This window comes from Pristiophorus japonicus, unplaced genomic scaffold (assembly GCF_044704955.1).
Source record: "Pristiophorus japonicus isolate sPriJap1 unplaced genomic scaffold, sPriJap1.hap1 HAP1_SCAFFOLD_29, whole genome shotgun sequence".
NCBI classification, from domain to species: domain Eukaryota; kingdom Metazoa; phylum Chordata; class Chondrichthyes; family Pristiophoridae; genus Pristiophorus; species Pristiophorus japonicus.
Genome location: NW_027252668.1, coordinates 708727 through 729739, shown reverse-complemented (window position 1 = coordinate 729739; position 21013 = coordinate 708727). Strand labels below are relative to the sequence as shown.

Below are 21013 nucleotides of genomic sequence, written 5' to 3'. Positions count from 1 at the left end.
TGCGTATCAAGGGAACATCTCGGGTTATTGGGTATCAATGGAACATCTCGGTTATTGGCTATCAAGGGGAACATCTCGGGGTTATTGGATATCAAGGGAAGATCTTGGCGTTATTGGGTATCAAGGGGAACATCTTGGTTATTGGATATCAAGGGGAATATCTTGGGGTTATTGGGTATCAAGGGGAACATCTTGGGGTTCTTGGATATCAAGGGAACATCTCGGTTATTGGCTATGAAGGGGAACATCTCGGGGTTATTGGATATCAAGGGGAACATCTCGGGGTTATTGGATATCAAGGGGAACATTTCGGGGTTATTGGGTATCAAGGGGAACATCTCGGGGTTATTGGGTATCAAGGGAACATCTCAGGATTATTGGGTATCAAGGGAACATCTCGGTTATTGGATATCAAGGGAAGATCTCGGGGTTATTGGGTATCAAGGGGAACATCTCGGCTATTGGATATCAAGGGGAACATCTCGGGGTTATTGGGTATCAAGGGGAACATCTCGGGGTTATTGGATATCAAGGGAAGATCTCCGGGTTATTGGGTATCAAGGGTAACATCTCGGTTATTGGATATCAAGGAAAACATCTCGGGGTGGGTATCAAGGGGAACATCTCGAGGTTATTGGGTATCAAGGGGAACATCTCGGGGTTATTGGATATCAAGGGAACATCTCGGGGTTATTGGATATCAAGGGGAACATCTCGAGGTTATTGGATATCAAGGGGAACATCTCGGGGTTATTGTATATCAATGAATCAACTCAGGGTTATTGGGTATCAAGGGGAACATCTCGGGGTTATTGTATATCAATGAATCAACTCGGGGTTATTGGGTATCAAGGGTAACATCTCGGTTATTGGATATCAAGGAAAACATCTCGGGGTGGGTATCAAGGGGAACATCTCGAGGTTATTGGGTATCAAGGGGAACATCTCGGGATTATTGGGCATCAAGGGAAACATCTCGGGGTTATTGGGTATCAAGGGGAACATCTTGGTTATTGGATATCAAGGGGAACATCTCGGGGTTATTGGGTATCAAGGGGAACATCTCGGGGTTATTGGGTATCAAGGGGAACATCTCGGGGTTATTGGGCATCAAGGGAAACATCTCGGGGTTATTGGGTATCAAGGGGAACATCTCGGGGTTATTGCGTATCAAGGGGAACATCTCGGGGTTATTTGGTATCAAGGGGAACATCTCGGGGTTATTGGGTATCAAGGGGAAGATCTCGGGTTCTTGGATATCAAGGGGAACATCTCGGGGTTATTGGGTATCAAGGGAACATCTCGGGATTATTGGGTATCAAGGGGAAGATCTCGGGTTCTTGGATATCAAGGGGAACATCTCGGGGTTATTGGGTATCAAGGGGAACATCTCGGGGTTATTGGATATCAATGAAACAACTCGGGGTTATTGGGTATCAAGGGGAACATCTCGGGGTTATTGGATATCAAGGGGGACATCTCAGGGTTATTGGGTATCAAGGGGAACATCTCGGGATTATTGGATATCAAGGGGAACATCTCGGGGTTATTGGGTATCAAGGGGAACATCTCGGGGTTATTCGCTATCAAGGGGAACATCTCGGGGTTATTGGGTATCAAGGGGAACATCTCGGGGTTATTGGGTATCAAGGGGAACATCTCGGGGTTATTGGATATCAAGGGGAACATCTCGGGGTTATTGGGTATCAAGGGGAACATCTCGGGGTTATTGGGTATCAAGGGAAAATCTCGGGATTATTGGGTACCAAGGGAACATCTCGGTTATTGGATATCAAGGGAAGATCTCGGGGTTATTGGGTATCAAGGGGAACATCTCGGTTATTGGATATCAAGGGGAACATCTCGGGGTTATTGGGTATCAAGGGGAACATCTCGGGGTTATTGAATATCAAGGGAAGATCTCGGGGTTATTGGGTATCAAGGGGAACATCTCGGTTATTGGATATCAAGGGGAACATCTCGGGGTTACTGGGTATCAAGGGGAACATCTCGAGGTTATTGGGTATCAAGGGGAACATCTCGGGGTTATTGGATATCAAGGGAACATCTCGGGGTTATTGGATATCAAGGGGAACATCTCGAGGTTATTGGATATCAAGGGGAACATCTCGGGGTTATTGGATATCAATGAAACAACTCGGGGTTATTGGGTATCAAGGGGAACATCTCGAGATTATTGGGTATCAAGGGGAACATCTCGGGGTTATTGGGTATCAAGGGGAACATCTCGGGGTTATTGGATATCAAGGGGAACATCTCGGGGTTATTGGGTATCAAGGGGAACATCTCGGGGTTATTGGGTATCAAGGGAACATCTCGGGATTATTGGGTATCAAGGGAACATCTCGGTTATTGGATATCAAGGGAAGATCTCGGGGTTATTGGGTATCAAGGGGAACATCTCGGTTATTGGATATCAAGGGGAACATCTCGAGGTTATTGGGTATCAAGGGGAACATCTCGGGGTTATTGGATATCAAGGGAAGATCTCGGGGTTATTGGGTATCAAGGGTAACATCTTGGTTATTGGATATCAAGGAAAACATCTCGGGGTTATTGGGTATCAAGGGGAACATCTCGAGGTTATTGGGTATCAAGGGGAACATCTCGGGGTTATTGGATATCAAGGGAACATCTCGGGGTTATTGGATATCAAGGGGAACATCTCGAGGTTATTGGATATCAAGGGGAACATCTCGGGGTTATTGGATATCAATGAAATAACTCGGGGTTATTGGGTATCAAGGGGAACATCTCGGGGTTATTGGATATCAATGAAACAACTCGGGGTTATTGGGTATCAAGGGGAACATCTCGGGATTATTGGGTATCAAGGGGAACATCTCGGGGTTATTGGATATCAAGGGAACATCTCGGGGTTATTGGGTATCAAGGGGAACATCTCGGGGTTATTGGGTATCAAGGGGAACATCTCGGGGTTATTGGGTATCAAGGGGAACATCTCGGGGTTATTGGGTATCAAGGGGAACATCTCGGGGTTATTGGCGATTAAGGGGAACATCTCGGGGTTATTGCGTATCAAGGGGAACATCTCGGGGTTATTTGGTATCAAGGGGAACATCTCGGGGTTATTGGGTATCAAGGGGAAGATCTCGGGTTCTTGGATATCAAGGGGAACATCTGGGGGTTATTGGGTATCAAGGGAACATCTCGGGATTATTGGGTATCAAGGGGAAGATCTCGGGTTCTTGGATATCAAGGGGAACATCTCGGGGTTATTGGGTATCAAGGGGAACATCTCGGGGTTATTGGGTATCAAGGGGAACATCTCGGGGTTATTGGGTATCAAGGGGAACATCTCGGTTATTGGCTATCAAGGGAAGATCTCGGGGTTATTGGTTATCAAGGGGAACATCTCGGTTATTGGATATCAAGGGGAACATCTCGGGGTTATTGGGTATCAAGGGGAACATCTCGGGGTTATTAGATATCAAGGGAACATCTCGGGGTTATTGGATATCAATGAAACAACTCGGGGTTATTGGGTATCAAGGGGAACATCTCGGGGTTATTGGATATCAAGGGGGACATCTCAGGGTTATTGGGTATCAAGGGGAACATCTCGGGATTATTGGATATCAAGGGGAACATCTCGGGGTTATTGGGTATCAAGGGGAACATCTCGGGGTTATTCGCTATCAAGGGGAACATCTCGGGGTTATTGGGTATCAAGGGGACATCTCGGGGTTATTGGGTATCAAGGGGAACATCTCGGGGTTATTGGATATCAAGGGGAACATCTCGGGGTTATTGGGTATCAAGGGGAACATCTCGGGGTTATTGGGTATCAAGGGAACATCTCGGGATTATTGGGTACCAAGGGAACATCTCGGTTATTGGATATCAAGGGAAGATCTCGGGGTTATTGGGTATCAAGGGGAACATCTCGGTTATTGGATATCAAGGGGAACATCTCGGGGTTATTGGGTATCAAGGGGAACATCTCGGGGTTATTGAATATCAAGGGAAGATCTCGGGGTTATTGGGTATCAAGGGGAACATCTCGGTTATTGGATATCAAGGGGAACATCTCGGGGTTACTGGGTATCAAGGGGAACATCTCGAGGTTATTGGGTATCAAGGGGAACATCTCGGGGTTATTGGATATCAAGGGAACATCTCGGGGTTATTGGATATCAAGGGGAACATCTCGAGGTTATTGGATATCAAGGGGAACATCTCGGGGTTATTGGATATCAATGAAACAACTCGGGGTTATTGGGTATCAAGGGGAACATCTCGAGATTATTGGGTATCAAGGGGAACATCTCGGGGTTATTGGGTATCAAGGGGAACATCTCGGGGTTATTGGATATCAAGGGGAACATCTCGGGGTTATTGGGTATCAAGGGGAACATCTCGGGGTTATTGGGTATCAAGGGAACATCTCGGGATTATTGGGTATCAAGGGAACATCTCGGTTATTGGATATCAAGGGAAGATCTCGGGGTTATTGGGTATCAAGGGGAACATCTCGGTTATTGGATATCAAGGGGAACATCTCGAGGTTATTGGGTATCAAGGGGAACATCTCGGGGTTATTGGATATCAAGGGAAGATCTCGGGGTTATTGGGTATCAAGGGTAACATCTCGGTTATTGGATATCAAGGAAAACATCTCGGGGTTATTGGGTATCAAGGGGAACATCTCGAGGTTATTGGGTATCAAGGGGAACATCTCGGGGTTATTGGATATCAAGGGAACATCTCGGGGTTATTGGATATCAAGGGGAACATCTCGAGGTTATTGGATATCAAGGGGAACATCTCGGGGTTATTGGATATCAATGAAATAACTCGGGGTTATTGGGTATCAAGGGGAACATCTCGGGGTTATTGGATATCAATGAAACAACTCGGGGTTATTGGGTATCAAGGGGAACATCTCGGGATTATTGGGTATCAAGGGGAACATCTCGGGGTTATTGGATATCAAGGGAACATCTCGGGGTTATTGGGTATCAAGGGGAACATCTCGGGGTTATTGGGTATCAAGGGGAACATCTCGGGGTTATTGGGTATCAAGGGGAACATCTCGGGGTTATTGGGTATCAAGGGGAACATCTCGGGGTTATTGGCGATTAAGGGGAACATCTCAGGGTTATTGGATATCAAGGGGAACATCTCGGGGTTATTGGGTATCAAGGGGAACATCTCGGGGTTATTGGGTATCAAGGGGAACATCTCAGGGTTATTGGGTATCAAGGGGAACATCTCGGGGTTATTCGATATCAATGAAACAACTCGGGGTTATTGGGTATCAAGGGGAACATCTCGGGACTATTGGGTATCAAGGGGAACATCTCGGGGTTATTGGATATCAAGGGAACATCTCGGGGTTATTGGGTATCAAGGGGAACATCTCGGGGTTATTGGGTATCAAGGGGAACATCTCGGGGTTATTGGGTATCAAGGGGAACATCTCGGGGTTATTGGGTACCAAGGGGAACATCTCGGGGTTATTGGCGATTAAGGGGAACATCTCAGGGTTATTGGATATCAAGGGGAACATCTCGGGGTTATTGGGTATCAAGGGGAACATCTCGGGGTTATTGGGTATCAAGGGGAACATCTCAGGGTTATTGGCTATTAAGAGGAACATCTCAGGGTTATTGGATATCAAGGGGAACATCTCGGGGTTATTGGGTATCAAGGGGAAGATCTCGGGGTTATTGGGTATCAAGGGAACATCTCGGGATTATTGGGTATCAAGGGGAAGATCTCGGGTTTATTGGATATCAAGGGAAGATCTCGGGGTTATTGGGTATCAAGGGGAACATCTTGGTTATTGGATGTCAAGGGGAACATCTCGGGGTTATTGGGTATCAAGGGGAACATCTTGGGGTTCTTGGATATCAAGGGAACATCTCGGTTATTGGTTATCAAGGGGAACATCTCGGGGTTATTGGATATCAAGGGAAGATCTCGGGGTTATTGGGTATCAAGGGGAACATCTTGGTTATTGGATATCAAGGGGAACATCTCGGGGTTATTGGGTATCAAGGGGAACATCTTGGGGTTATTGGATATCAAGGGAACATCTCGGGGTTATTGGATATCAATGAAACAACTCGGGGTTATTGGGTATCAAGGGGAACATCTAGGGGTTATTGGGTATCAAGGGGAACATCTCGGGGTTATTGGGTATCAAGGGGAACATCTCGGGGTTATTGGGTATCAAGGGGAACATCTCGGGATTATTGGGTATCAAGGGGAACAACCCGGGGTTATTGGGTATCAAGGGGAACATCCCGGGGTTATTGGATATCAAGGGGAACATCTCGGGGTTATTGGGTATCAAGGGGAACATCTCGGGGTTAATGGATATCAAGGGGAACATCTCGGGGTTATTGGGTATCAAGGGAAACATCTCGGGGTTATTGGGTATCAAGGGGAACATCTCGGGGTTATTGGATATCAAGGGGAACCTCTCGGTGTTATTGGGTATCAAGGGCAACATCTCGGGGTTATTGGGTATCAAGGGGAACATCTCGGGGTTATTGGATATCAAGGGGAACATCTCGGGGTTATTGGGTATCAAGGGGAACATCTCGAGATTATTGGGTATCAAGGGGAACATCCTGGGGTTATTGGGTATCAAGGGAACATCTCGTGGTTATTGGGTTTCAAGGGGAACATCTCGAGGTTATTGGGTATCAAGGGGAACATCTCGGGGTTATTCGATATCAAGGGGAACATTTTGGGTTATTGGACCTCAAGGGGAACATCTCGGGGTTATTGGGTATCAAGGGGAACATCTCGGAGTTATTGGGTATCAAGGGGAACATCTTGGGGTTATTGGATATCAAGGGGAACATCTCGGGGTTATTGGGTATCAAGGGAACGTCTCGGGGTTATTGGGTATCAAGGGGAACATCTCGGGGTTATTGGATATCAAGGGGAACATCTCGGGGTTATTGGGTATCAAGGGGAACATCTCGAGGTTATTGGGTATCAAGGGGAACATCCTGGGGTTATTGGGTATCAAGGGAACATCTCGTGGTCATTGGGTATCAAGGGGAACATCTCGAGGTTATTGGGTATCAGGGGGAACATCTAGGGGTTATTGGATATCAAGGGGAACATTTTGGGTTATTGGACATCAAGGGGAACATCTCGGGGTTATTGGGTATCAAGGGGAACATCTCGGAGTTATTGGGTATCAAGGGGAACATCTCGGGGTTATTGGATATCAAGGGAAACATCTCGGGGTTATTGGATATCAAGGGGAACATCTCGGGGTTCTTGGGTATCAAGGGGAGCATCTCGGGGTTATTGGGTATCAAGGGGAACATCTCGGGGTTATTGGGTATCAAGGGAACGTCTCGGGGTTATTGGGTATCAAGGGGAACATCTCGGGGTTATTGTGTATCAAGGGGAACATCTCGGGGTTATTGGGTATCAAGGGGAACATCTCGAAGTTATTGGGTATCAAGGGGAACATCTCGGGGTTATTGGGTATCAAGGGATGTCTCGGGGTTATTGGATATCAAGGGAACATCTCGGGGTTATTGTGTATCAAGGGGAACATCTCGGGGTTATTGGATATCAAGGGGAACATCTCGGGGTTATTGGGTATCAAGGGGAACATCTCGGGGTTATTGGATATCAAGGGAACATCTCGGGGTTATTGGAAATCAAGGGGAACATCTCGGGGTTATTGGGTATCAAGGGGAACATCTCGGGGTTATTGGGTATCAAGGGGAACATCTCGGGGTTATTGGATGTCAAGGGGAACATCTCGGGGTTATTGGATATCAAGGGGAACATCTCGGGGTTATTGGATATCAAGGGAACATCTCGGGGTTATTGTGTATCAAGGGAACGTCTCGGGGTTATTGGGTATCAAGGGGAACATCTCGGGGTTATTGGGTGTCAAGGGGAACATCTCGGGGTTATTGGGTATCAAGGGGAACATCTCGGGGTTATTAGATATCAAGGGGAACCTCTCGGGGTTATTGGGTATCAAGGGGAACATCTCGGGGTTATTGGGTATCAAGGGGAACATCTCGGGCTTATTGGATATCAAGGGGAACATCTCGGGGTTATTGGGTATCAAGGGGAACATCTCGAGGTTATTGGGTATCAAGGGGAACATCCTGGGGTTATTGGGTATCAAGGGAACATCTCGTGGTTATTGGGTTTCAAGGGGAACATCTCGAGGTTATTGGGTATCAAGGGGAACATCTCGGGGTTATTCGATATCAAGGGGAACATTTTGGGTTATTGGACATCAAGGGGAACATCTCGGGGTTATTGGGTATCAAGGGGAACATCTCGGGGTTATTGGATATCAAGGGGAACATCTCGGGGTTATTGGGTATCAAGGGAACGTCTCGGGGTTATTGGGTATCAAGGGGAACATCTCGGGGTTATTGGATATCAAGGCGAACATCTCGGGGTTATTGGGTATCAAGGGGAACATCTCGAGGTTATTGGGTATCAAGGGGAACATCCTGGGGTTATTGGGTATCAAGGGAACATCTCGTGGTTATTGGGTATCAAGGGCAACATCTCGAGGTTATTGGGTATCAGGGGGAACATCTCGGGGTTATTGGATATCAAGGGGAACATTTTGGGTTATTGGACATCAAGGGGAAAATCTCGGGGTTATTGGGTATCAAGGGGAACATCTCGGGGTTATTGGGTATCAAGGGAACATCTCGGGATTATTGGGTATCAAGGGAACATCTCGGTTATTGGATATCAAGGGAAGATCTCGGGGTTATTGGGTATCAAGGGGAACATCTCGAGGTTATTGGGTATCAAGGGGAACATCCTGGGGTTATTGGGTATCAAGGGAACATCTCGTGGTTATTGGGTTTCAAGGGGAACATCTCGAGGTTATTGGGTATCAAGGGGAACATCTCGGGGTTATTCGATATCAAGGGGAACATTTTGGGTTATTGGACATCAAGGGGAACATCTCGGGGTTATTGGGTATCAAGGGGAACATCTCGGGGTTATTGGATATCAAGGGGAACATCTCGGGGTTATTGGGTATCAAGGGAACGTCTCGGGGTTATTGGGTATCAAGGGGAACATCTCGGGGTTATTGGATATCAAGGGGAACATCTCGGGGTTATTGGGTATCAAGGGGAACATCTTGAGGTTATTGGGTATCAAGGGGAACATCCTGGGGTTATTGGGTATCAAGGGAACATCTCGTGGTTATTGGGTATCAAGGGGAACATCTCGAGGTTATTGGGTATCAGGGGGAACATCTCGGGGTTATTGGATATCAAGGGGAACATTTTGGGTTATTGGACATCAAGGGGAACATCTCGGGGTTATTGGGTATCAAGGGGAACATCTCGGGGTTATTGGGTATCAAGGGAACATCTCGGGATTAATGGGTATCAAGGGAACATCTCGGTTATTGGATATCAAGGGAACATCTCGAGGTTATTGGGTATCAAGGGGAACATCTCGGGGTTATTGGATATCAAGGGAACATCTCGGGGTTATTGGATATCAAGGGGAACATCTCGAGGTTATTGGATATCAAGGGGAACATCTCGGGGTTATTGGATATCAATGAAATAACTCGGGGTTATTGGGTATCAAGGGGAACATCTCGGGGTTATTGGATATCAATGAAACAACTCGGGGTTATTGGGTATCAAGGGGAACATCTCGGGATTATTGGGTATCAAGGGGAACATCTCGGGGTTATTGGATATCAAGGGAACATCTCGGGGTTATTGGGTATCAAGGGGAACATCTCAGGGTTATTGGGTATCAAGGGGAACATCTCGGGGTTATTGGGTATCAACGGGAACATCTCGGGGTTATTGGGTATCAAGGGGAACATCTCGGGGTTATTGGCGATTAAGGGGAACATCTCAGGGTTATTGGATATCAAGGGGAACATCTCGGGGTTATTGGGTATCAAGGGGAACATCTCGGGGTTATTGGGTATTAAGGGGAACATCTCAGGGTTATTGGCTATTAAGGGGAACATCTCAGGGTTATTGGATATCAAGGGGAACATCTCGGGGTTATTGGGTATCAAGGGGAAGATCTCGGGGTTATTGGGTATCAAGGGAACATCTCGGGGTTATTGGATATCAAGGGAAGATCTCGGGGTTATTGGGTATCAAGGGGAACATCTTGGTTATTGGATGTCAAGGGGAACATCTCGGGGTTATTGGGTATCAAGGGGAACATCTCGGGGTTCTTGGATATCAAGGGAACATCTCGGTTATTGGTTATCAAGGGGAACATCTCGGGGTTATTGGATATCAAGGGAAGATCTCGGGGTTATTGGGTATCAAGGGGAACATCTTGGTTATTGGATATCAAGGGGAACATCTCGGGGTTATTGGGTATCAAGGGGAACATCTTGGGGTTATTGGATATCAAGGGAACATCTCGGGGTTATTGGATATCAAGGGAAGATCTCGGGGTTATTGGGTATCAAGGGGAACATCTAGGGGTTATTGGGTATCAAGGGGAACATCTCGGGGTTATTGGGTATCAAGGGGAACATCTCGGGGTTATTGGGTATCAAGGGGAACATCTCGGGATTATTGGGTATCAAGGGGAACATCTCGGGGTTATTGGGTATCAAGGGGAACATCTCGAGGTTATTGGGTATCAAGGGGAACATCCTGGGGTTATTGGGTATCAAGGGAACATCTCCTGGTTATTGGGTTTCAAGGGGAACATCTCGAGGTTATTGGGTATCAAGGGGAACATCTCGGGGTTATTCGATATCAAGGGGAACATTTTGGGTTATTGGACATCAAGGGGAACATCTCGGGGTTATTGGGTATCAAGGGGAACATCTCGGGGTTATTGGATGTCAAGGGGAACATCTCGGGGTTATTGGGTATCAAGGGAACGTCTCGGGTTATTGGGTATCAAGGGAAACATCTCGGGGTTATTGGATATCAAGGGAACATCTCGGGGTTATTGGGTATCAAGGGAACGTCTCGGGGTTATTGGGTATCAAGGGAACGTCTCGGGGTTATTGGGTATCAAGGGGAACATCTCGGGGTTATTGTGTATCAAGGGGAACATCTCAGGTTTATTGTGTATCAAGGGGAACATCTCGGGGTTATTGGATATCAAGGGGAACATCTCGGTGTTATTGGGTATCAAGGGGAACATCTCGGGGTTATTGGATATCAAGGGAACATCTCGGGGTTATTGGATATCAAGGGGAACATCTCGGGGTTATTGGGTATCAAGGGGAACATCTCGGAGTTATTGGGTATCAAGGGGAACATCTCGGGGTTATTGGATGTCAAGGGGAACATCTCGGGGTTATTGGATATCAAGGGGAACATCTCGGGGTTATTGGATATCAAGGGATCATCTCGGGGTTATTGTGTATCAAGGGAACGTCTCGGGGTTATTGGGTATCAAGGGGAACATCTCGGTGTTATTGGGTGTCAAGGGGAACATCTCGGGGTTATTGGGTATCAAGGGGAACATCTCGGGGTTATTAGGTATCAAGGGGAACATCTCGGGGTTATTGGATATCAAGGGGAACATCTCGGGGTTATTGGATATCAAGGGGAACATCTCGGGGTTATTGGGTATCAAGGGGAACATCTCGGGGTTATTGGATATCAAGGGGAACATCTCGGGGTTATTGGGTATCAAGGGGAACATCTCGGGGTTATTGGGTATCAAGGGGAACATCTCGGGGTTATTGGATATCAAGGGGAACATCTCGGGGTTATTGGGTATCAAGGGGAACATCTCGGGGTTATTGGGTATCAAGGGGAACATCTCGGGGTTATTGGATATCAAGGGGAACCTCTCGGGGTTATTGGGTATCAAGGGCAACATCTCGGGGTTATTGGGTATCAAGGGGAACATCTCGGGGTTATTGGATATCAAGGGGAACATCTCGGGATTATTCGGTATCAAGGGGAACATCTCGAGGTTATTGGGTATCAAGGGGAACATCCTGGGGTTATTGGGTATCAAGGGAACATCTCGTGGTTACTGGGTTTCAAGGGGAACATCTCGAGGTTATTGGGTATCAAGGGGAACATCTCGGGGTTATTCGATATCAAGGGGAACATTTTGGGTTATTGGACATCAAGGGGAACATCTCGGGGTTATTGGGTATCAAGGGGAACATCTCGGAGTTATTGGGTATCAAGGGGAACATCTCGGGATTATTGGATATCAAGGGGAACATCTCGGGGTTATTGGGTATCAAGGGAACGTCTCGGGGTTATTGGGTATCAAGGGGAACATCTCGGGGTTATTGGATATCAAGGGGAACATCTCGGGGTTATTGGGTATCAAGGGGAACATCTCGAGGTTATTGGGTATCAAGGGGAACATCCTGGGGTTATTGGGTATCAAGGGAACATCTCGTGGTTATTGGGTATCAAGGGGAACATCTCGAGGTTATTGGGTATCAGGGGGAACATCTCGGGGTTATTGGATATCAAGGGGAACATTTTGGGTTATTGGATATCAAGGGGAACATCTCGGGGTTATTGGGTATCAAGGGGAACATCTCGGAGTTATTGGGTATCAAGGGGAACATCTCGGGGTTATTGGATATCAAGGGAAACATCTCGGGGTTAGTGGATATCAAGGGGAACATCTCGGGGTTCTTGGGTATCAAGGGGAGCATCTCGGGGTTATTGGGTATCAAGGGGAACATCTCGGGGTTATTGGGTATCAAGGGAACGTCTCGGGGTTATTGGGTATCAAGGGGAACATCTCGGGGTTATTGTGTATCAAGGGGAACATCTCGGGGTTATTGGGTATCAAGCGGAACATCTCGAAGTTATTGGGTATCAAGGGGAACATCTCGGGGTTATTGGGTATCAAGGGATGTCTCGGGGTTATTGGGTATCAAGGGAAACATCTCGGGGTTATTGGATATCAAGGGAACGTCTCGGGGTTATTGGGTATCAAGGGAACATCTCAGGGTTATTGGGTATCAAGGGAACATCTCGGGGTTATTGTGTATCAAGGGGAACATCTCGGGGTTATTGTGTATCAAGGGGAACATCTCGGGGTTATTGGATATCAAGGGGAACATCTCGGGGTTATTGGGTATCAAGGGGAACATCTCGGGGTTATTGGATATCAAGGGAACATCTCGGGGTTATTGGATATCAAGGGGAACATCTCGGGGTTATTGGGTATCAAGGGGAACATCTCGGGGTTATTGGGTACCAAGGGGAACATCTCGGGGTTATTGGATGTCAAGGGGAACATCTCGGGGTTATTGGATATCAAGGGGAACATCTCAGGGTTATTGGATATCAAGGGAACATCTCGGGGTTATTGTGTATCAAGGGAACGTCTCGGGGTTATTGGGTATCAAGGGGAACATCTCGGGGTTATTGGGTGTCAAGGGGAACATCTTGGGGTTATTGGGTATCAAGGGGAACATCTCGGGGTTATTAGATATCAAGGGGAACCTCTCGGGGTTATTGGGTATCAAGGGGAACATCTCGGGGTTATTGGGTATCAAGGGGAACATCTCGGGCTTATTGGATATCAAGGGGAACATCTCGGGGTTATTGGGTATCAAGGGGAACATCTCGAGGTTATTGGGTATCAAGGGGAACATCCTGGGGTTATTGGGTATCAAGGGAACATCTCGTGGTTATTGGGTTTCAAGGGGAACATCTCGAGGTTATTGGGTATCAAGGGGAACATCTCGGGGTTATTGGATATCAAGGGAAGATCTCGGGGTTATTGGATATCAAGGGGAACATTTTGGGTTATTGGACATCAAGGGGAACATCTCGGGGTTATTGGGTATCAAGGGGAACATCTCGGAGTTATTGGGTATCAAGGGGAACATCTCGGGGTTATTGGATATCAAGGGGAACATCTCGGGGTTATTGGGTATCAAGGGAACGTCTCGGGGTTATTGGGTATCAAGGGGAACATCTCGGGGTTATTGGATATCAAGGGGAACATCTCGGGGTTATTGGGTATCAAGGGGAACATCTCGAGGTTATTGGGTATCAAGGGGAACATCCTGGGGTTATTGGGTATCAAGGGAACATCTCGTGGTTATTGGGTATCAAGGGGAACATCTCGAGGTTATTGGGTATCAGGGGGAACATCTCGGGGTTATTGGATATCAAGGGGAACATTTTGGGTTATTGGACATCAAGGGGAACATCTAGTGGTTATTGGGTATCAAGGGGAACATCTCGGAGTTATTGGGTATCAAGGGGAACATCTCGGGGTTATTGGATATCAAGGGAAACATCTCGGGTTTATTGGATATCAAGGGGAACATCTCGGGGTTCTTGGGTATCAAGGGGAGCATCTCGGGGTTATTGGGTATCAAGGGGAACATCCCGGGGTTATTGGATATCAAGGGGAACATCTCGGGGTTATTGGGTATCAAGGGAACGTCTCGGGTTATTGGGTATCAAGGGAAACATCTCGGGGTTATTGGATATCAAGGGAACATCTCGGGGTTATTGGGTATCAAGGGAACGTCTCGGGGTTATTGGGTATCAAGGGGAACATCTCGGGGTTATTGTGTATCAAGGGGAACATCTCAGGTTTATTGTGTATCAAGGGGAACATCTCGGGGTTATTGGATATCAAGGGGAACATCTCGGGGTTATTGGGTACCAAGGGGAACATCTCGGGTTTATTGGATATCAAGGGAACATCTCGGGGTTATTGGATATCAAGGGGAACATCTCGGGGTTATTGGGTATCAAGGGGAACATCTCGGAGTTATTGGGTATCAAGGGGAACATCTCGGGGTTATTGGATGTCAAGGGGAACATCTCGGGGTTATTGGATATCAAGGGGAACATCTCGGGGTTATTGGATATCAAGGGATCATCTCGGGGTTATTGTGTATCAAGGGAACATCTCGGGGTTATTGGGTATCAAGGGGAACATCTCGGTGTTATTGGGTGTGAAGGGGAACATCTCGGGGTTATTGGGTATCAAGGGGAACATCTCGGGGTTATTGGGTATCAAGGGGAACATCTCGGGGTTATTGGGTATCAAGGGGAACATCTCGGGGTTATTGGGTATCAAGGGGAACATCTCGGGGTTATTGGGTATCAAGGGGAACATCTCGGGGTTATTGGGTATCAAGGGGAACATCTCGGGGTTATTGGATATCAAGGGGAACATCTCGGGGTTATTGGGTATCAAGGGGAACATCTCGGGGTTATTGGATATCAAGGGGAACATCTCGGGGTTATTGGGTATCAAGGGGAACATCTCGGGGTTATTGGATATCAAGGGGAACATCTCGGGATTATTGGGTATCAAGGGAACGTCTCGGGGTTATTGGATATCAAGGGGAACATCTCGGGGTTATTGGGTATCAAGGGGAACATCTCGGGGTTATTGGGTATCAAGGGGAACATCTCGGGGTTATTGGATATCAAGGGGAACATCTCGGGGTTATTGGGTATCAAGGGAAACATCTCGGGGTTATTGGGTATCAAGGGGAACATCTCGGGGTTATTGGATAACAAGGGGAACCTCTCGGGGTTATTGGGTATCAAGGGCAACATCTCGGGGTTATTGGGTATCAAGGGGAACATCTCGGGGTTATTGGATATCAAGGGGAACATCTCGGGGTTATTGGGTATCAAGGGGAACATCTCGAGGTTATTGGGTATCAAGGGGAACATCCTGGGGTTATTCGGTATCAAGGGAACATCTCGTGGTTATTGGGTTTCAAGGGGAACATCTCGAGGTTATTGGGTATCAAGGGGAACATCTCGGGGTTATTCGATATCAAGGGGAACATTTTGGGTTATTGGACATCAAGGGGAACATCTCGGGGTTATTGGGTATCAAGGGGAACATCTCGAGGTTATTGGGTATCAGGGGGAACATCTCGGGGTTATTGGATATCAAGGGGAACATTTTGGGTTATTGGACATCAAGGGGAACATCTCGGAGTTATTGGGTATCAAGGGGAACATCTCGGGGTTATTGGATATCAAGGGAAACATCTCGGGGTTATTGGATATCAAGGGGAACATCTCGGGGTTCTTGGGTATCAAGGGGAGCATCTCGGGGTTATTGGGTATCAAGGGGAACATCTCGGGGTTATTGGGTATCAAGGGGAACGTCTCGGGGTTATTGGGTATCAAGGGGAACATCTCGGAGTTATTGGGTATCAAGGGGAACATCCTGGGGTTATTGGGTATCAAGGGAACGTCTCGTGGTTATTGGGTATCAAGGGGAACATCTCGAGGTTATTGGATATCAAGGGGAACATTTTGGGTTATTGGACATCAAGGGGAACATCTCGGGGTTATTGGATATCAAGGGGAACATCTCGGGGTTATTGGGTATCAAGGGGAACATCTCGGAGTTATTGGGTATCAAGGGGAACATCTCGGGGTTATTGGGTATCAAGGGGAACATCTCGGGGTTATTGGATATCAAGGGAAACATCTCGGGGTTATTGGATATCAAGGGGAACATCTCGGGGTTCTTGGGTATCAAGGGGAGCATCTCGGGGTTATTGGGTATCAAGGGGAACATCTCGGGGTTATTGGGTATCAAGGGGAACATCTCGGGGTTATTGTGTATCAAGGGGAACATCTCGGGGTTATTGGGTATCAAGGGGAACATCTCGGGGTTATTGGGTATCAAGGGGAACATCTCGGGATTATTGGGTATCAAGGGGAACATCTCGGGGTTATTGGGTATCAAGGGGAATATCTCGGGTTGAGGGGACATCTCAGATGGTTGATGGACGTGTGGCGGGTTTGGGGAGCGAGGACACACGCGGGGACACACATGCTGGTCGATGGGACGTGTGGTGTGGTACGTATGAGGGGGGCCGATGGGACGTGTGTGCGGTGTGTGGGAATGTGTGGGGGGGGCGAGAGGGCGTGTGGGGGGGTGTGGGGTGTGGGGACGTCTGGGGGGGTGTGTGGGGACGTGTGTGGGGGGTGTGTGGGGGGGTGTGTTTGGGGGGGGTGTGGGGACGTGTGGGGGGTGTGTGGGGGGGTGGTGTGTGGGGGGTGTGTGGGGATGTGTGTGGGGTGGATGTGGGGACGTGTGGGGGGTGTGTCGGGGGGGGGTGTGTGGGCACGTGTGTGGGGGGGTGTGTTTGGGGGGGGTGTGGGGGGGTGTGTTTGGGGGGGGTGTGGGGACGTGTGGGGGGTGTGTGGGGGGGAGGTGTGTGGGGGGGTGTGTTTTGGGGGGGTGTGGGGACGTGTGGGGGGTGTGTGGGGGGGAGGTGTGTGGGGGGTGTGTGGGGATGTGTGTGGGGGGGATGTGGGGACGTGTGGGGGGTGTGTGGGGGGGGGTGTGTGGGGATGTGTGGGGACGTGTGGTGGGGGTGTGTGGGGACGTGTGGGGTGGGTGTGTGGACGTGTGGGTGGGGCGAGGGGACGTGTGGGGGGGGTGAGGGGATGTGTGGGGGGTGAGGGGATGTGTGGGGGGTGAGGGGATGTGTGGGGGGTGAGGGGATGTGGGGGGGGTGAGGGGATGTGTGGGGGGTGAGGGGATGTGTGGGGGGTGAGGGGATGTGTGGGGGGGGTGAGGGGATGTGTGGGGGGTGAGGGGATGTGTGGGGGGTGAGGGGATGTGGGGGGGGTGAGGGGATGTGTGGGGGGGTGAGGGGATGTGTGGGGGGGTGAGGGGATGTGTGGGGGGTGAGGGGATGTGTGGGGGGTGAGGGGATGTGTGGAGGGGTGAGGGGATGTGTGGGGGGGGGTGAGGGGATGTGTGGGGGGGGTGAGGGGATGTGTGGGGGGTGAGGGGATGTGTGGGGGGTGAGGGGATGTGTGGGGGGTGAGGGGATGTGTGGGGGGGGTGAGGGGATGTGTGGGGGGTGAGGGGATGTGTGGGGGGGGGGTGAGGGGATGTGTGGGGGGTGAGGGGATGTGTGGGGGGTGAGGGGATGTGTGGGGGGTGAGGGGATGTGTGGGGGGGGATGTGTGGGGGGTGAGGGGATGTGTGGGGGGGTGAGGGGATGTGTGGGGGGTGAGGGGATGTGTGGGGGGTGAGGGGATGTGTGGGGGGGTGAGGGGATGTGTGGGGGGGTGAGAGGATGTGTGGGGGTGAGGGGATGTGTGGGGGGTGAGGGAATGTGTGGGGGGTGAGGGGATGTGTGGGGGGAGGGGATGTGTGGGGGGGTGAGGGGATGTGTGGGGGGGGTGAGGGGATGTGTGTGGGGGGTGAGGGGATGTGTGTGGGGGGTGAGGGGATGTGTGGGGGGGGGATGTGTGGGGGGTGAGGGGATGTGTGGCGGGTGAAGGGATGTGTGGGGGGTGAGGGGATGTGTGGGGGGTGAGGGGATGTGTGTGGGGGGTGAGGGGATGTGTGGGGGGTGAGGGGATGTGTGGGGGGTGAAGGGATGTGTGGGGGGTGAGGGGATGTATGGGGGGTGAAGGGATGTGTGGGGGGGTGAGGGGATGTGTGGGGGGGGTGAGGGGATGTGTGGGGGGGTGAGAGGATGTGTAGGGGGGTGAGGGGATGTGGGGGGGTGAGGGGATGTGTGGGGGGGGTGAGGGGATGTGTGGGGGGGTGAGGGGATGTGTGGGGGGGTGAGAGGATGTGTAGGGGGGTGAGGGGATGTGGGGGGGTGAGGGGATGTGTGGGGGGGTGAGGGGATGTGTGGGGAGGGTGAGGGGATGTGGGGGGGTGAGGGGATGTGTGGGGAGGGTGAGGGGATGTGTGTGGGGTGAGGGGATGTGTGGGGGGGTGAGGGGATGTGTGGGGGGTGAGGGGATGTGTGGGGGGGTGAGGGGATGTGTGGGGGGTGAGGGGATGTGTGGGGGGGGTGAGGGGATGTGTGGGGGGTGAGGGGATGTGTGGGGGGGGTGAGGGGATGTGTGGGGGGTGAGGGGATGTGTGGGGGGGTGAGGGGATGTGTGGGGGGTGAGGGGATGTGTGGGGGGGGTGAGGGGATGTGTGGGGGGTGAGGGGATGTGTGGGGGGGTGAGGGGATGTGTGGGGGGTGAGGGGATGTGTGGGGGGGGTGAGGGGATGTGTGGGGGGTGAGGGGATGTGTGGGGGGGTGAGGGGATGTGTGGGGGTGTGAGGGGATGTGTGGGGGGGTGAGGGGATGTGGGGGGGTGAGGGGATGTGTGGGGGGTGAGGGGATGTGGGGGGGTGAGGGGATGTGTGGGGGGTGAGGGGATGTGTGGGGGGTGAGGGGATGTGTGGGGGGGGTGAGGTGATGTGTGGGGGGTGAGGGGATGTGTGGGGGGTGAGGGGATGTGTTGGGGGGTGAAGGGATGTGTGGGGGGTGAGGGGATGTGTGGGGGGTGAGGGGATGTGTGGGGGGTGAGGGGATGTGTGGGGGGGGTGAGGGGATGTGTGGGGGGTGAGGGGATGTGTGGGGGGTGAGGGGATGTGTGGGGGGGTGAGGGGATGTGTGGGGGGGGTGAGGGGATGTGTGGGGGGGGTGAGGGGATGTGTGGGGGGTGAGGGGATGTGTGGGGGGGGTGAGGGGATGTGTGGGGGGTGAGGGGATGTGTGGGGGGTGAGGGGATGTGTGGGGGGTGAGGTGATGTGTGGGGGGGTGAGGGGATGTGTGGGGGGGTGAGGGGATGTGTGGGGGGTGAGGGGATGTGTGGGGGGGTGAGGGGATGTGTGGGGGGGGTGAGGGGATGTGTGGGGGGTGAGGGGATGTGTGGGGGGTGAGGGGATGTGTGGGGGGGTGAGGGGATGTGTGGGGGGGTGAGGGGATGTGTGGGGGGTGAGGGGATGTGTGGGGAGCGAGGGTATGTGTGAGGGGGGGCTGTGATCGAGGGGACAGGGGCGAGGAGCTGTGTGGGGAGGGGGCGAGGAGCTGTGTGGGGGGGGGTGTGAGGGGGGGGTGAGGGGATGTGTGGGGTTGGGCTGTGATCGAGGGGACAGGGGCGAGGAGCTGTGTGGGGGGGGGGTGTGAGGGGATGTGTGAGGGGGGGGGGTGAGGGGATGTGTGGGGAGGTGTGAGGGGATGTGTGAGGCGGGGGGCTGTGATCGAGGGGACAGGGGCGAGGAGCTGTGTGGGGGGGGGGTGTGAGGGGACGTGTGAGGGGGTGGGTGAGGGGATGTGTGGGGAGGTGTGAGGGGATGTGTGGGGGGGGTTGTGAGGGGACGTGCGAGGGGGGGGGGTGAGGGGATGTGTGGGGAGGTGTGAGGGGATGTGTGAGGCGGGGGGCTGTGATCGAGGGGACAGGGGCGAGGAGCTGTGTGGGGGGGGGGTGTGAGGGGACGTGTGAGGGGGTGGGTGAGGGGATGTGTGGGGGGGGCTGTGTTCGAGGGGACAGGGGCGAGGAGCTGTGTGGGGGAGGGGGCGAGGAGCTGTGTGGGGGGGGCTGTGAGGGGGGGGTGAGGGGATGTGTGGGGTTGGGCTGTGTTCGAGGGGACAGGGGCGAGGAGCTGTGTGGGGGGGGCGTGTGAGGGGACGTGTGAGGGGGTGGGTGAGGGGATGTGTGGGGGGGGCTGTGGACGTGGGGACAGGGGCGAGGAGCTGTGTGGGGGGGGGGCGAGGGTATGTGTGAGGGGGGGGCGAGGGTATGTGTGAGGGGGGGGCGAGGGTATGTGTGAGGGGGGGGCGAGGGGACGTGTGAGGGGGGGGGGTGAGGGGATGTGTGGGGTTGGGCTGTGATCGAGGGGACAGGGGCGAGGAGCTGTGTGGGGGGGGGGCGAGGGTATGTGTGGGGGGGCGAGGGGACGTGTGGGGGGGGGGGCTGTGATCGAGGGGACAGGGGCGAGGAGCTGTGTGGGGGGGGGTGTGAGGAGCTGTGTCGGGGGGGGGGCGAGGGTTGTGTGAGGGGGGGGGCGAGGGTATGTGTGAGGGGGGGGCTGTGATCGAGGGGACAGGGGCGAGGAGCTGTGTGTGGGGGCGGGGGGCGAGGGTATGTGTGAGGGGGGGGCTGTGATCGAGGGGACAGGGGCGAGGAGCTGTGTGGGGGGGGTGTGAGGGGATGTGTGAGGGGGGGGGTGAGGGGATGTGTGGGGGGCGGGGGGCGAGGGTTGTGTGAGGGGGGGGCTGTGATCGAGGGGACAGGGGCGAGGAGCTGTGTCGGGG

General features: G+C 51.8%; 1 protein-coding gene across 1 annotated transcript in view; it reads right to left on the bottom strand.

Moving 5' to 3' along the window:
- Nucleotides 1–982: 982 nt before the first annotated feature.
- LOC139248103 (guanylate-binding protein 1-like) overlaps nucleotides 983–21013 on the bottom strand; it is a 49098-nt gene continuing 29067 nt past the window's right edge. Inside the window, exon 5 of the mRNA XM_070871853.1 lies at nucleotides 983–1251. Within this exon, the coding sequence (XP_070727954.1) occupies nucleotides 983–1251 (269 nt within the window). The remainder of the gene's footprint in view (nucleotides 1252–21013) is intronic.